The sequence below is a fragment of the Aplidium turbinatum genome, chromosome 1 (assembly GCF_918807975.1).
Source record: "Aplidium turbinatum chromosome 1, kaAplTurb1.1, whole genome shotgun sequence".
Taxonomy (NCBI): domain Eukaryota; kingdom Metazoa; phylum Chordata; class Ascidiacea; order Aplousobranchia; family Polyclinidae; genus Aplidium; species Aplidium turbinatum.
In genome coordinates, this window is record NC_137472.1 from 11,732,874 (window position 1) to 11,747,961 (window position 15,088).

At 37.3% G+C, this 15,088-nt stretch overlaps 1 protein-coding gene across 1 annotated transcript; it reads right to left on the bottom strand.

Moving 5' to 3' along the window:
- Positions 1-5,693: 5,693 nt before the first annotated feature.
- Positions 5,694-14,011, bottom strand: LOC145774285 (amine sulfotransferase-like). Its single transcript, XM_082585490.1, has 7 exons — positions 13,783-14,011; positions 12,703-12,810; positions 11,484-11,593; positions 10,664-10,805; positions 8,627-8,745; positions 7,381-7,546; positions 5,694-6,133 (listed from the first exon to the last, which is right to left on the bottom strand). Exons 1-7 carry the CDS (start codon positions 13,997-13,999, stop codon positions 6,021-6,023), a joined length of 975 nt encoding a protein of 324 aa, XP_082441616.1. The 5' UTR covers positions 14,000-14,011; the 3' UTR covers positions 5,694-6,020.
- Positions 14,012-15,088: the final 1,077 nt, after the last annotated feature.

Here is a 15,088-nt window from a genome sequence, read left to right on the forward strand (position 1 = left end):
GTGTCATGCTTTATGCGTGTTTGCTACGCGTTGCTCAATAATGCATTCTTCTCGCAGCTGTATCGGAGCAGCACTGCCCATGCGCGGCGCTCTTGTTTTGTGATCTTATGGAGCAGAATTGCCATATTGGCAAATTCATCGCCAAAATCCAGAAATCTGACGATTTTTTAAGACGTTTGGCTTCATATTTATGGTTTGGCGATTTGGCTCTTTTTTAGCGCTTTTTGAGAACTGATTTGGTTAAATTAATTGCTTTTGGTGATTGATCAATATGTGACTTTCTATGCAATGTTTAGCAAAAGTGTTTGGCAACACTTGATAGCTCAGTTCATGCTTGTCGTATAGCTGCCAGAGGTGTACAGGAGTCGTATTTTTGGAGTATTTAGGACCCGGAGTCTCGGTGTTACGTTCACTGTTCGCAACCTTATTACATCATTGTTTTCTCGATTCAAAATTGGAAGTCGATGTCTAAGTAACTTCGAGTCATAGCAGGGAAAACAAATTATTTCCTTTGTTTCGAGAATTTAAAGAGAATATATAGTTTCGGAAGAGAGTTTTCTTTTTTGTACCAAAGACAGGCAAAACACAACAATACCACAGGGTTGAGCATTACAACAATATAGTTTACATATTTACAAGTAGTTTAACAGTCAAACGTTTTCGGCTTAACTTAAGCCCTCATCAGGAATCTGAAAATGTGTATAAATTGTAATAAATTTAAACTTTTTGAAAGTAACTATAACTAACTGACTATAAGCATCAAGAAACACGCAACGATTATAAGCAATAGTGTGGAAAACAGACAAACGGAAAACAAACTACATTAGGAAAAGGCAACTGCGTAACTAGAAAAGAATTTGCACCACAGGGTGCGTGATACATCTAATAAATGTTGAGGAGAATGGATGCGCCTCCCGCAAATAATTGTTTGTTTAAATTTGGAATACAGCATTTATGTTGAGATTTATGAGTAACTGAAAGTAACTAGTAACTGTAACTGTAACTAGTTACGTTTTTGAAATCGGTAACTGTAACGGTAACTCAGTTACTATTTTGGCCAAGTAACTGTAACTGTAACTCAGTTACTTTTGAAAGTAACTTTGCCCACCTCTGCTTGTTTCTGCACAAAGTGCGCGGATGAATATTTTCAAAACGTAGTGTCTGGTACCGTAGGTGTCAGTGTACATCAGAATTTTACTGTTGGTTGAGTTGTCAGCATTTTGTGAAATATACAGTACCCCGTAATCGCTTTATGACTGAAAACAAGAGATGGAAACTTGAAAATGAGGGCAGAATCTTTAACCCAGAATGGACAAGTAAATACTCATTTACAGTAACAAACTCGAAAATACTGTGTCTTGTTTGCCGAAATGTGGTTGCAGTCCCAAAGGAGTATAATCTGAGACGCCATTTTGAATCGAATCACCCGAACCTAGCCGAATTAGATGCTACTGAAAGGAACCTTAAAGCAGAGAGTTTACTTAAGAATCTTTGCTTAAGTCTCGTCTCTTGACAGTTACCATCTTCTCAACGATATCTCTTATTCGACGGTTAATCGGTCACATTATATAAAATAGGCTACACGCTAGTTATAACAACGTTAGCACGCTGCCCGCAAAAAATATTTTTTTCCTAAAACGGCCCGTGTACTGTTTTGAGTTGTGCATTAGGGTGGCTCATTTTCCTTGATGTTCTTTAAAATTTTTGTCAGTTTGGAATAATGTTCCATTTTGCTCACTGATATTTGTAAACCAAAAATTTTTGTTGGGTTTTGACCTTTGACCCTGGTTCACCCAAGGAGAAATTCTGAATTTTTCTGAAAAATTAGTAAATTTCGAAGTGGTTTAGAAGTATCTCAAGAGAGGATTTCTCAAAATTTGACCACGTGATTTTGACGTCACTTCCTCTGTTAACTTCCACGTGGAACATTTTCACCCTACTCCAAGTCTGAGAGTCACTAATAGTGCATGCTTTTAGTGTCATTTTAGTTGATTTTACAGCCTTTTCGCAGTCAGTGAATCTATAACGTCGTAGACCAACAAAAAAATTTGGCATAAAAGATGAGAGTCATTTTAGAGTATTTCAGGGCCCCTGATTCCGAAAATGCACTTAGTTTTTTCGAATTGCGTCTAGTTTTCGAGATATTCGACAATGAAAATATTTTTGAAATCGTTTCTCAAAAGCATTCAATTAGCAAATTACTTATTTTCAGCCCTGTTTACCATTATGATGTCATAATTGCACTTGTCTAGTTCAATTGGTTCATATTGCACGAAAGTTCAAAACGCAAGCAAAGGTTGAAATGAACTGTGTTTAACGTAAGGGAGACATAATACTCAATGAAAACAGTTGTGAATCAGTAGGCCTACATCACAAGAAAAATATTCCGAAAGTCATGTGTTTATGAATGCAGCTTTATATTGAAAAGGTAGGCCTACTGAAATGGATACTTGTAGGCTACAAATGAAGTTTTATTCCAAGCCTTTGCTAAGGCCAAGTCTTTGCTGCAAGAAGTTTTTTTCTGGTCTATAGGCTAAATAAATGGCATATAGGCTAATAAAATATGCCATTGACAAGTAGGATGCTGTACAAACAACCCAGATATATTTTGCTGCATGAAGCAACGCAGAGGACCAACACATTTTGCGATAGATACAGCGCTATATAAAAACAAGCATTATTATTATTACTTTGACATGAAGCTGGGTGATCAAGATAAGTCCTGGGTTCCTCCTAAAGTATGCAAACATTGCACTCAAACCCGTTTCTGGGCTCAAGGCTAAGAAGTTCAGAGTGCCATGACATGAAGAGAGCCGTGGAATCACCATGAAAATTGATACTTCTGCACGGTGAGGATGTTCGAAGGAAGTTGGAACATCATGTTTACATGGAGTGTGCAAGGCAGTCATTGCATGGACGTTGCTATTTCTGTTTTTTGTTTGCCCTCTCTATAGTTTCAAGTGGTGATTTGCTTGAAACAATAGGAAAACGGGCATGACTGAGAGTAACCTCAATACCTTCAGTAATGTTTTGTAGCAAGGTCAAGTTTTTTTCTCAAAACCATTTCTACCACCTACTGTGGTAGTTAAAGATTTAGTTATCAAAAGTGGTAGCTGCAATCTTGGCTCCTCATCTCGATCAACATGGCATTCTTGACTCCAAGGCCAAGATTACGTTTTTCCGCAGCAAGGATAAATGCAGCTACTTTACTGAAGAACATAACTTTGTATTCTGTAATTATATAAATGGCCTTCGTACCTTGATGGGTGTTGCTCAGTAGGCCAATCATAATAAAGAGTTGCGTTTGTTCATCGACAGCTTTGTTTTGTTTATTTGTCTAGTTTGTTAAGCAAAACAATTAAACAATGTATGCATTTTGTTTGTACTTAGTAGCTTACTTAGTAAGTCTGAGACTGTTGAAATGAACAAATCTATTAATGCAAAACGCAAGTTATATATTCTACATCTTGTATCCTCAGGCTTACTTCGCATCATATTTTGATTGTTACTAGGCCAGTAAACGTTAAATAGCTGTTTGTTTGGGTTGTAATCAACGTGATTGGTTCCAAATAGCGTTTATACAACTCAGAAATGTGCCTGGGATTACTTCCAGTTTTGTCTATGTAGTAAACGACACGACCTTAAATCTATAGGGGCTCAAAATTGCGAAAAAAATGTTTTTGCTGTAACTCAAAAACTAAAGCCAATTCGAGAAAACTTAGTGCATTTTTAGAATTAGGGGCCTCGAAATACCTTAAAATGACTCTCACATGTCTTTATATAAAAAAAAGTTTTGTTGGCCTGTGAAAATCGATAAACATCGTCAAATGATTCAAGAAACTGAAAGCAGTAGATATTTACTACGTGAAGAGTGCACAAAGAAAATCATGTCTGAAATGTGGTAGAATTCGACATTTTGAGAATAATACATGTGTCAGTGTTCATGGAATTGATAATTAAACTACTTTGCTTGCTACAAGTTTGTGTTACTGCCTCTTATTGTGTCCATTAAGATGCTAGAGTGCATTAGAAGATAGCGAGTGAGCAGTTTCAGGGATAAGCGAAAATTCAATATTTTGAAAAAATTCAAACCAGGTGAACCAGGGTCAAACGTTAATATTTTTTTGTAAAATTTGGTGTAGGAGATACATTTACCAAAAGGAACAATATTCCAAACTGACGAAAAATTTAAAAGAAAAAAATTTTTTTTTGGAGATTTTGCGCCAGCCTATTGTGCATGCCTGCATCAGATGAATGTTGCAACTAGTGCTTGAAACGCTAAAGTACACTACTGTATTGTGTGACGTCATGAAGTAAGCATTGACAACTTTGATCACCCGCGTTCTGATATTGTTTGTAATTAATTGTACTCAGTGGCGTAGCTAGGGAATGTGCCGCCCGGGGCGGATTCAGGTTTTTCAGCCCGTTCAAGAAAAAGCATGTGAAAATGAAATGTGTTTTTTTTTATCAGATTATAATCAAAATCAAAAATCGTAGTCTGAAAGTGCCGCCCCCAGACGTGCCGCCCGGGGCGGTCCGCCCCCCCGTCCCTAGCTACGCCACTGATTGTACTTCATCTACCCTACTCAAATTGTTTCACTTTTATCACTTATTCGTATTGCTTAAAACTTGTCGCATTGCAGCAAGCAATGAATGTCAAATTCACTGCCATCAGATTCATAGTACAACGTTGTGCACGACTTTCATGTTTTACCGAAGTTTGAATAAGACAGTCATGATCACAGTCATAGACTGTTCTCGAACTGGCAAAATCCGTTATTTTTACATTGATTCAACGTCGGCAGACATTGGATTATTATTGTAAAATAACGTATTTTGCTGTCTAGAAAAGAATCTACCAAAAAGGGTGGCTGAGGGATGGACAACGCCATCTAATCATGGTAGATTATTTTACAGACTGGCCGTCAATTTACTTCATGAGGCATAGCACTACGTCTATTTTCGTCATCAAAGCTTTACGTGATTGTTAGTTTACTCGCACTGCAGAGCAAAATACCAGATGTTATTTGGTCACAACGGACCCCAAGTCTGAGAAATTCTCCAAATTTTTTCCTGAATGGGTCGTGCGCCATCGTACTTCTACTCCAACCTATCCCCAGTCTAATGGAAAAGTTGAGGCGACCGAAGCCAAAAAAATTAATACGTCGCTCATGGACGCATCGCTACCTCGACGAAGCTCAATTAGCAAAAGCTTTGTTGCAGTGAAACACTCCATGTAAGAAGGATGGATTGTTACCTGCTCAGAAACGGTACGGACGACCGACTCAAGATACCCTTACAGTACATCATCAGGCCTTCTCCCGTAAATGGAAGGGCAAGATGCAACAACCAGAAACGCGCGAAGACATATCCGTTGAAGACACCATAAGCGTACTTCGACAATCGTGCTCAGCATCGTTTTCTAGAATTCCCAATCGGAACTCACGTCGCAGTACAAAATTCGAACACCGACTGTGGGATATTTATGGGAAAATATTCGCCGTAGACGACAATGGCTTAAATGTCCATGCTTGTAGTTGTAAAGCATTGGGATTTAACCAATCAATGTAGGCTATATTGTCAAACTGCACATGCGAATAAATCACTTGCCTTTTCGGGCAATAAGCCAAATGTAAGATCAACCTGAATTTGAAAGACTATCCTAAATAGTCTATCAATAATTTTCTTGTGCACAAGCACAGTCTTCTTCAAAGTGTAGGCTAAATCATATTACATTAATGCATTGCTGTACCAGCTGGTTTTGACAGACACAGGCATAGCTTTAGCCTAAGTTTGGTGATTTTACAATTTACACTGCTGACAAAAGTACAGGAAGTATAACGTTGACTTTGCGTGAATAATGTAGCTCATACATATTTATTTTTCTTTGCAAACAGATTAGTAATAGCTACGGTACAAAATTATATAATGTGAATATAAAGTTTGTAAATGCTTTGGACGATGAATATAGCTTTCCATCTGACATAATGCGACTCATTACAATGTTTTTTCACAATCATTTAGATGTCATAAGTAAAGCTAATCGGAATATCTTTGAGCTTTTCCTTTACAATGGCGTCCATTCGTTCAGATTGAAGGACAGTGAAATAGGTTTTCCATTCCCCAACGTAGTCTGTTTTGAAAAAAGTAATTTGGATTAAAGTTATTGCGTGAGTTATTGCACTGTAGATAGTGACGTATGTGTTCAGGAACATGCAACAACTGACAACTGCGGTCGTGGCAGGCGAATGAGTTGTAGACAAAAACTCATTATTTTATCACAAACTCCCAAAGTCACACATTAATTTTTCAAAATTAACTATTTTCATAATTTTTTATAAAAAATTGGTTGGTTTTGAATCTTTATCCTCGGACTGACAAAGCCTTGATTGATTATTCCTGGTAGTTTCGCATACTTGTATAGAGGCTCTTGACGCAGGGCCGGTTGCCGAGATTGGCAGTGTGAAGTTTCCGATTCTTGAAGACTTGTTGCTGGGAATTATTCCATTCACTAGGTGTCGCTGAATGGAGAGCAGTCTTGGAATGCGTTGCTCAAGCGCACAACCTGAGAGTCGAACTAGCGCCGCATGATCTTGAGCCCAGTCGCGTAACCACTGAGCTAACGGGGCGGACATATAAGGACTGGAAACGGCGAATTAAATATCAAAACGCTTCATAGCCAACAGCATCAACTTTTGGCCTGATTATTATTCAGTTTATACTGTATATCGCTTTCATTGTACAGTAGGCCTACAATGGGCCGTATGGGCGAGACTTGCTGGCCGAATCCGACCCGCGGGCAGTAGTTTGGCGACCTCTGGTTTAGATAATTAGTTGGTAGGCCTAACAAAAGTTACTGAAGAATTAATGTTGAGTACAGAATTGCTTTTAACAAAATTTGATCATCCGGTTAGCAAAACATGTTTGAAGGTGACAAATATTTTGCTACATATTTTTTTTCTGATAGTCACATGGGCTCTGCTAATGATAACATGTATCAGAAATATTATGATGGAAAACTTGTATAAACGTAGGTTGGGTTACATATAAATCTGTTTAACTTGTTTTGCGTTGCTATTTTTACACATTTGCTACTACGACAGTAATGATTTAATTTAGATATATAGGGTAACTAAACCTATTTTCCTTATTTTTAGCAACACATTTACTATCCTTTAACATGTAAAAATTTTGCCAGAAGTGACACTCGTAGTAGCCTAAAAAGAAACAAACTGACCAATTTTGATGCAAACACATGATTTTTGAAGCAAAGTAGGCTAATAACAGAATATTTATCCCGTAACCCACATGCCCCTTGTTCTACAAATGCTTTTCTTGCCCATGAATTATAAGTCAAATCTCATTGTCATCATTCGGTACCTTTTTGGATTGCAGTAATGGAAGTTTTACTTTTCACTGAGTTGATTCTGCTGAAAGATTTTCTTAAGTTGCCAAGCATAGTCAAAGTTGTAATTTGAATTGCTTTCTGCTCCGACACGGGAAAATCCAGAAATTCGGAAAGTAATATCACTTGTGTTTTCATATCCTAAAATTTTGTAGGCCTAACATTATTATCAATAAAAAGTTCAATAGCCTGAGTTTAGAATTAGATTAACTTAATGTTGCTTGCATTCACTACGGTAGGTAGCCTATTTTTGATATATTAACAGCATGGTCATCCACACTCGTGAAGAAGCGTATTCTGTCATGTTTTGTGAAACAAAAACTAATTTTTATCTCCACAGCAGATTAGACCCTTATCATCACAGCAGGGTGTGGCATTCTGTGTTTATCAGCTCCACGTGCACTTCTTAATTTTGAGAGAGAGAAAAGTAGGATGGGCTACTAATTTTTTGGCGTTTAGGCTAATGTGTCAAATATCCAACTATGCTTAGGGTTTGGTGGTAAAAAAATAGCCTAAACAAAATTTAGGCCTAAATAGTTTACCTAAATCAATCTTTCTAGACTGAAACGTTCCAGAAAATTGATGCACATTTCTAGACCATGGCCACCTGGAGATGCGGCCTGATTTGTCACATTTTGCAGATTTTGATTACAGCTACTGCTAGTGCTTGACTGACATTTTTTGAGATGTTTTCACTTTTTGCGGTTTCCTAATGACAAAATTTTTTTTTGTTGCCTTGAGGAAACAGTAGCAAATGAGAAAAAGCAAGTTGAAAAACGCAAAATCAGACTGTTATTGAAAATTAACAGTCTGACTAAAATTTACAAAATCAAATTTTCTTTGTTTTTCAACATGTGAGGATGTTAAAACCTATTGTGTCATCTGGGGAAAAGAATAAAGAAAGAGTAAAAATCTAATTTTTAGAAAAATTTATTTAAACGTTCGCCCAAAGTTAGAAAAACCTGGAAATTTCTGCAAAATGTGACAAATCAGGCCGTATCTTTAGGTGGCCATGTCTAGGCCTATCCCAACCACTTATAGCCTATCTCACATCATTTAAAGTCAGCATAGCGAGTTTAGACACACAGTAGACTATTAGCTTACTTTTCCTTCGGAGCTAGATCAAAGCATATTTTCAGAAGCTTAAACTATACAAAATTAGCCTACATAGAAAACCAATATACAGTAGCTATGTCTAACGTACTTTATGTAGAACTGTACCTTCTTAAAGTCTTCATAATGAACTAAGTAGGTGTTCGATTCGTTCACAATGTGTGGATACCATGACATTAAGTGATCGAGGTACCATTCTCCTGGCTTGGTGTTCATAGGGGCGTCGCCTTTATTAACAAAATGTTAGTTAGGCCATAAAATAAGGCTTAATAACATCAACAAACTAGTTGCAATAAAGTGAGGATGATAGTTAGGTTAGCTATAGCCTACTGTCTGATTGTTTTTTAAGTAATAAATTTGTGGCCCAAGAGCAGATGTTCTTCCTTGCCTCTCCAAGCTAAGTCACTTTGGATTAGACCAATAACAACGGAAATAAAACGTTCATCGACTAAACCAGTAGTTCTCAAACTGTGCGTCGCGACGCCCTGGTGCGTCGTTTCAATTTTCCAAGGGCGTCGCAGAAGAGTTTCGTTTCGTAGCTGAATTCAGTTTATCTTATAAAGATGAGGTTAATCCTTTGATTAGCACTTTCAGTTGTCATCAAAGTTGTTAACTTCATTAAAATACGCCCACTGAAGTCAAGAGTTTTCAAAAAACTTTGTGGAGAAATGAATGCAGCGCATCGGAGTTTGCTCTTTTAATTTTCATCCAGGTGGCTTTCGCTTAGAAAATTCTTTGAACGCTTCTACGAATTGGTGGATGAACTTCAGGCTTTTTTGCAGCAAGAAAATAATCCACTTGCAGATTGTTTAGCTCAGAACAATTTTTTATTGAAATTGGCTTACTTTACTTGTGTGATATCTTCGCCAAACTGAACATTTCTATGCAAGGGCCGAATAAAAATGACATTTCAGATAAAATTACAGCATTCGTTAAAAAGCTGCTATTGTGGAAGGAAGATATAGCAAACCTGTCTGGCCTCGATACTTCACTTTCTTGTCCAATTTGCTTGAAAAGAAAAGTATGACGCTGCCTTCAAATTTGTGAAGCATATTTGGGCAACATTTGTCCAAGCTCGACTCGAAATTTGCAAAATACTTCCCAAAAAATTCATCAAACTACGAATGGATTCGTGATCCTTTCGTCCAACCTACTCCACTGTCTTTTACTGCACAAGAAAAAGAAGCCTACATTGACCTTTCTTGTGACAATTCCCTGAAAAGGATGTTTAATTCAGGAAATCCGGCAAATTTCTGGATTTCAATGAATGGCGATTATCCAGCTTTGGTGAAGAAAGCACTACGAATTATTATCCCATTTGTCACGTCATATTTATGTGAAGCAGGATTTTCTGCCTTGGCGGTGATAAAAAGCAAATTTCGATCACCAATAAACACTGAAAGAAAAATGCGGGTGGCAATTTCAAAAATTCTCCCAAGATTTAATGAACTTTGTAAAAACAAACAAGCCCACACGTCACATTAAATAATATGCATTGCTTTTTGTTGTTGTATCAACAAACAAAACTTTAATAATAAGTTTCCTCATTAACTTTTATTTGCTGGTGCGTCGCAAGTCCAGAAAACTTTTCCAGAGGCGTCGCAACAAAAAAAAGTTTGAGAACCACTGGACTAAACGATCAAAAATACACTAACATTTTTAATAGACTGTTCACAAGATGGTTTAAATAAACATTAGATCAATGTAACTGTTGCCTGACCACCAAAACAGCTGTAGTTTTAACACCATGTACCAGTGCACAGCAGTCCCGGACAGCAGTAAGATGCAACCAAACGAATAAAATTAGTAGCTAAATGAAAACAATCAGGCTAGCGGACTATTTGCATTTATTTAAAATCATTCACAGCTTCCGCAGCCGTAAAGGCGACTCCGTTAGTATTCTAGAATCAAGATTAGCCTATTCAAACAGAATTGTATTTTTTGATTATTCACCATAGCCTATTTATGCGTAGCCTAATGCTGACGAAGCCTTTTTTACGGGCGAAATTAAAAAAAAAAATTAAATTAATGTTGTTGGTTACTGTACCTACTGTAATTGTTTATATTTATTGATTTTATATTCATTGTTGTAGAATTGTTAAATTATTGTCATGTTTCTAACAGCATTTCCCACCAATACCTGACCTTCTATGATGCGTTCAAAAAAGTTGTCCCATCCAAGATTAACAATGGAATTCACAGGCTCCTTTTTGGTAGTGGAAGAGGTTAGACGAGTTTTGTAAAAATTCACCATTAAATCTTTTGGGTTGCGTAAGAGGTAAACGATCTTTAATGCAAAATGAGGTTAGGTTATGTGTCTCAGTGTATTACGTCGCTGTGGAGGAAATAGCTATTTGCCTACAATCTGCAATAATCTGAGATTATGTTGGCTATTTAGAAATATTAAGATTCAAGTAATAACTGAAAATGAAAGATACTGAGATGTGGTATTGAGAAGAACAGAAAATGAAAATGTTACTTTTTCAGTTTCTTGTAAAAGTAAACTGACAAAGTATCAAGTCCCTATACCGAGGCACCGACCTCCCCCCCCCCCATACAGGACAATCGTTTAACTGGGCTGTTGTAATTATATTGTTTACTTATTGTTTTGCAAGTTATGTTCTAAGTATGGGCCATTGCCTTGGTCTGATACCAACTACTGTAAACAAAAATAAAACAAGTTAAACCTTTCGACACGCCACAATCGCGTCCTCTTTTCGAAATAAGAACAAACTAAAATTGGCAATGTATTTACCAACATACGGTATCTTGTAACATTTTACATGGTATTGCAATGTTAGTCACACCCTATTACAATTATACTGAGGGATAAAAGATATTGTCTTGGAACACAGTCGTATCCGTTGTTCGTTTATCATCATTCAGCAACTTTTTTTCGGCCCCCCCCCCCCCAGCCGACGCCTCATAGGGGCTAACTTGTTAGGTTACAAAATTGCTAGTTTACCTTCACTCCAGCTTTTTTCATTTTCTCAACATTTATCAGCTCTGCCGGCAGGTTGGTCGTGATGAACCGTCTTTTGTACGGAAGCTTATCAAGCAATGGAAATTTTTCACCTGCGCAATGTAATGAAACCTGTTTATTAAAATTATTTTTCTACTCGAATTGTATAGGTCTACATTATTCTGATTGAAAAAAACAAACAAAAAAAAGCAAGTTACTATCCTACATCGAGTAATTTATATAGGCTACCACAGGTTAGTTCTTTTTTGTCGTATCCAGCTAGCTTACACCAGGTGGTAAAAGATTTGTATGAAGTGGACTGAAGAGAAGAAAGCTGATCTTCGTGTTCACATTCAGGCATGTCTTTAACTCACAATATAAATTTTTTATTTGTGTCATGTTTGCTATCTTTTCTCGTTATGATAAACAAAATTGTCAGCTGTTTCATCTAGCCAGCTACTACCAGATTCTTTTTAGTAATGAATGCCTATGTTCGACTTATACACGGAAGGCTATGTAGCCTAACATTGTAGCTAACCATTTGAAATTAGTCAAAAAAGTGGGTGCAAGTAAGAAAGGATGTTCTTTAGAGCAGGGTTTCCCAAACTTGGTACGCGAACCATTGGTGGCCCTGCACAGGTAGTCTTGACAAGAAATTAAAAATGACAAGAAATTAAAAAGTCACACTTATACGTTGTACCGTACAGTAGCCTACGTAGCCTACCTTGTCAAATACAATTGCCGCAGTTCTTTACAACTTAAATGATTTCGAAAGCTTTCGCTATCCAGTATCGTAAATCTTACTTGTTGCACCTACCTACGTTGCAGTTAAAAAGTTGTTTACAAAAATTTAGTGGTCCGTGGCCCAAAACATTTCACAAATAGTGGTCTGTGGCTCAAAAAAGTTTGAGAAACCCTGCTTTAGATCGCTAATCTCATAAAAAAAATTGGGTTCTCAGGTTTTCGGTAGGTTTGCTTTCAAAGCGAACTACTCTGATGAAGACGAATTCAATAAAGCGAATTTAATCTCGAAAATATAGAACAGATTACCATTGGCCTACAGTATAATGTCTGGAAAGTGATGTGCAGCCATAGCCCATATTACCGGTACTGCGAAGCTGCGTTATAGTAAATTTAGAACTGGTAGCAATGTAAAGTAGGCTATGCCTAAAACTAAGCAAAGATTGTTATTTGATCGTTGAACGATAATTCGTAAACTTACTTGTGTCTGTTTCTAGCAATGCAAATGCCAAAGGAGACGCATCCCACATTTCCAACTCGTTTCCTTCATAATATATGTACTTCAATACTTGATTCATCCATATCACTCCTGAAATTGTATTTCGGCAAATAAGCATGGGTAGGGTACGTTCTAACGTTGTCATGTTTCTTTCTCAGTTTTTTTGTTTGTCGTATCCAGGCTTACACCCGGTGGTTGAAGATTTAGATTAAGTGGACGGGAAGGCAAGGAAGCCAATCTTCGTGTCCACCTTCAGGCATGCCTTCAAGTGTCCTGCCACAGACACAGCCGCATGCTCTTGAGTGGTGTCGAACCGGCGCCCTTTCGATTGCCGTTCCAGTGTTCTCACCACTTGGCTATGCAGCCGACTCTTTCTCAGTTGACATTTAACATCAGTAAGCTTAAGCTTTGGCAAGCAAAATCATTTCATCGGGCACTTCTCTATCGTTAACCACATTACATAGCTAGGGCAGTTGAAAAGATAATTTGGTTCCGGTACCAATAAAATCTCCGGAACCTAAAATAATACACAGGAAAGACGCAAAAAAACAAAGATACGCGTTGATTTCTTCAAGTTTCCGGGCTCTTGGAAACATTACGGGCCCCTAAAATCATGCCGAAGTGGGGTCTAAAAGCGACCCCTTCAACACTACTGTAAGGAGCTTAATTAAGTTGATGTTATAACCTTATTTATTGTCTAACGTGCTTATTTTTCAATTGCAACCTTTATCGAGCTATGTTAGTTATAGGCCTAGGCTACACACTCGTACTCGCATTTGCACAATCGACGTCATTTTGCTAACTTAAGCTTCGACAGGTTTCAACAGCCTAAGATCTTCAAAACAGGGATTCCTTCATAAAATAGTATTGTTCGACTAATTATAACCTATGGTCCTATGGACTACATTACAAAAAGGTACTGTAGGTTAGCGTGTAATTATTGTACTGTAGAATAAAATCTGCAAAAAAAGTTATAAACCTGTTTCCAACAGTAGCCTATGTTCAATGAAAAGAAAAGTGTTTCAATTATTAAACCAAAACAAAAGTATGAAATTGGCCTACCTGATCTGAGGAAGCCCACCAGAAGCAGATCTCCCTCTCGTGGCGTCCAATGATCATATGCATATTGAGCTGCTTCTGGAGAACTACCTGGATAGAAATTATAATCTTTCCACTGTTTTCCAGGCGTGGTATCATGAAACAAATATTTCTGAAGCTTTTGCAGAACTTCAATATCTTTAGAAGACATTGAATTTCTAACTTCTACAAATTCTTCCATTTTTGTCGAAATGGTGCAAATTTTGCCTGAAAAGTTCAGTGATATCTAAAGAAAGACATAATAAATCGCATACAGCAATTTTCGATTTCTTGGAGGACACAATCACAAAACCTTTTGCATGTGTTAGACCCTTACCAATTTCTGCTCAAGCTAAAAAGTTTTGCATGGGGCAGAAACCACACGTTTGTGTCGGCTAAAGTAAAAATACCTCACGATAAAGGGGCGAATAAAAACGAGAAATGAACGCTATAGCCTGAGAACTAATTCTGACAGCATATAGCCTAACGTCATACGCCCATACAGCAACTTTGTCGTTTTTTACATTGACAAAGTCTTACCAACGTGGAGTCAATGCAAAAATGACTGATTACTTGGTGTTTGATTGTGCTGTCAAATTTTAGATTATCAGTTCAGAATATTTTAGTCGACGCACAAAATTGAAAAGCTCAAAGCTTTGAAAAGAGTTTTCCACTTTGAAAATGAATGGTAGGCCTACTCATTTACAGGTTATTTGTTTATTCCTTGAAGAACAGATACAGCAATACATTCAAAGACTAGCCTAACAATTTAAGTAGCCTACGCTAGGCTATATCTTCAATTTTTAAGTAATGTTTCAAAGGTTAAACGTTTCGGGGTACAGATTTGATGGCAAAGTTTCTAACAGGCCCACACGTTTCATTAACTCATTTTACCTTTGCTCTGGAAGTAAAACTCAAACTGCTGCAAGTTGATTACCACTTCAGTGCATAGCACGCAATTAATTTTCTGAGTTCTGCAGATCACTGTAGCCTACTTCTGATCAAGCCTGGCTGCCAACAAACCATAAACTGAATGATTCACGTTTAATTCAAAGGTTGCAATTCATAAAAAGATAAACAATTATTATGACCGATTGACCGTACTGTAGAGGGCAAACTTCAAAGGAAGTCCAAAGTAAACATTCTCGGAATAGTGATCTGGAAACACTGCTTATGTTACGTCAATTGCGCGTGCAGCTCAAACCACATAACTAGGCAGGAAATTAATGTTTTTCCCTAGCTTTAACGTCTACAGACGTTGAATCAATGAAAAAGAGAACTGGCCCACTAG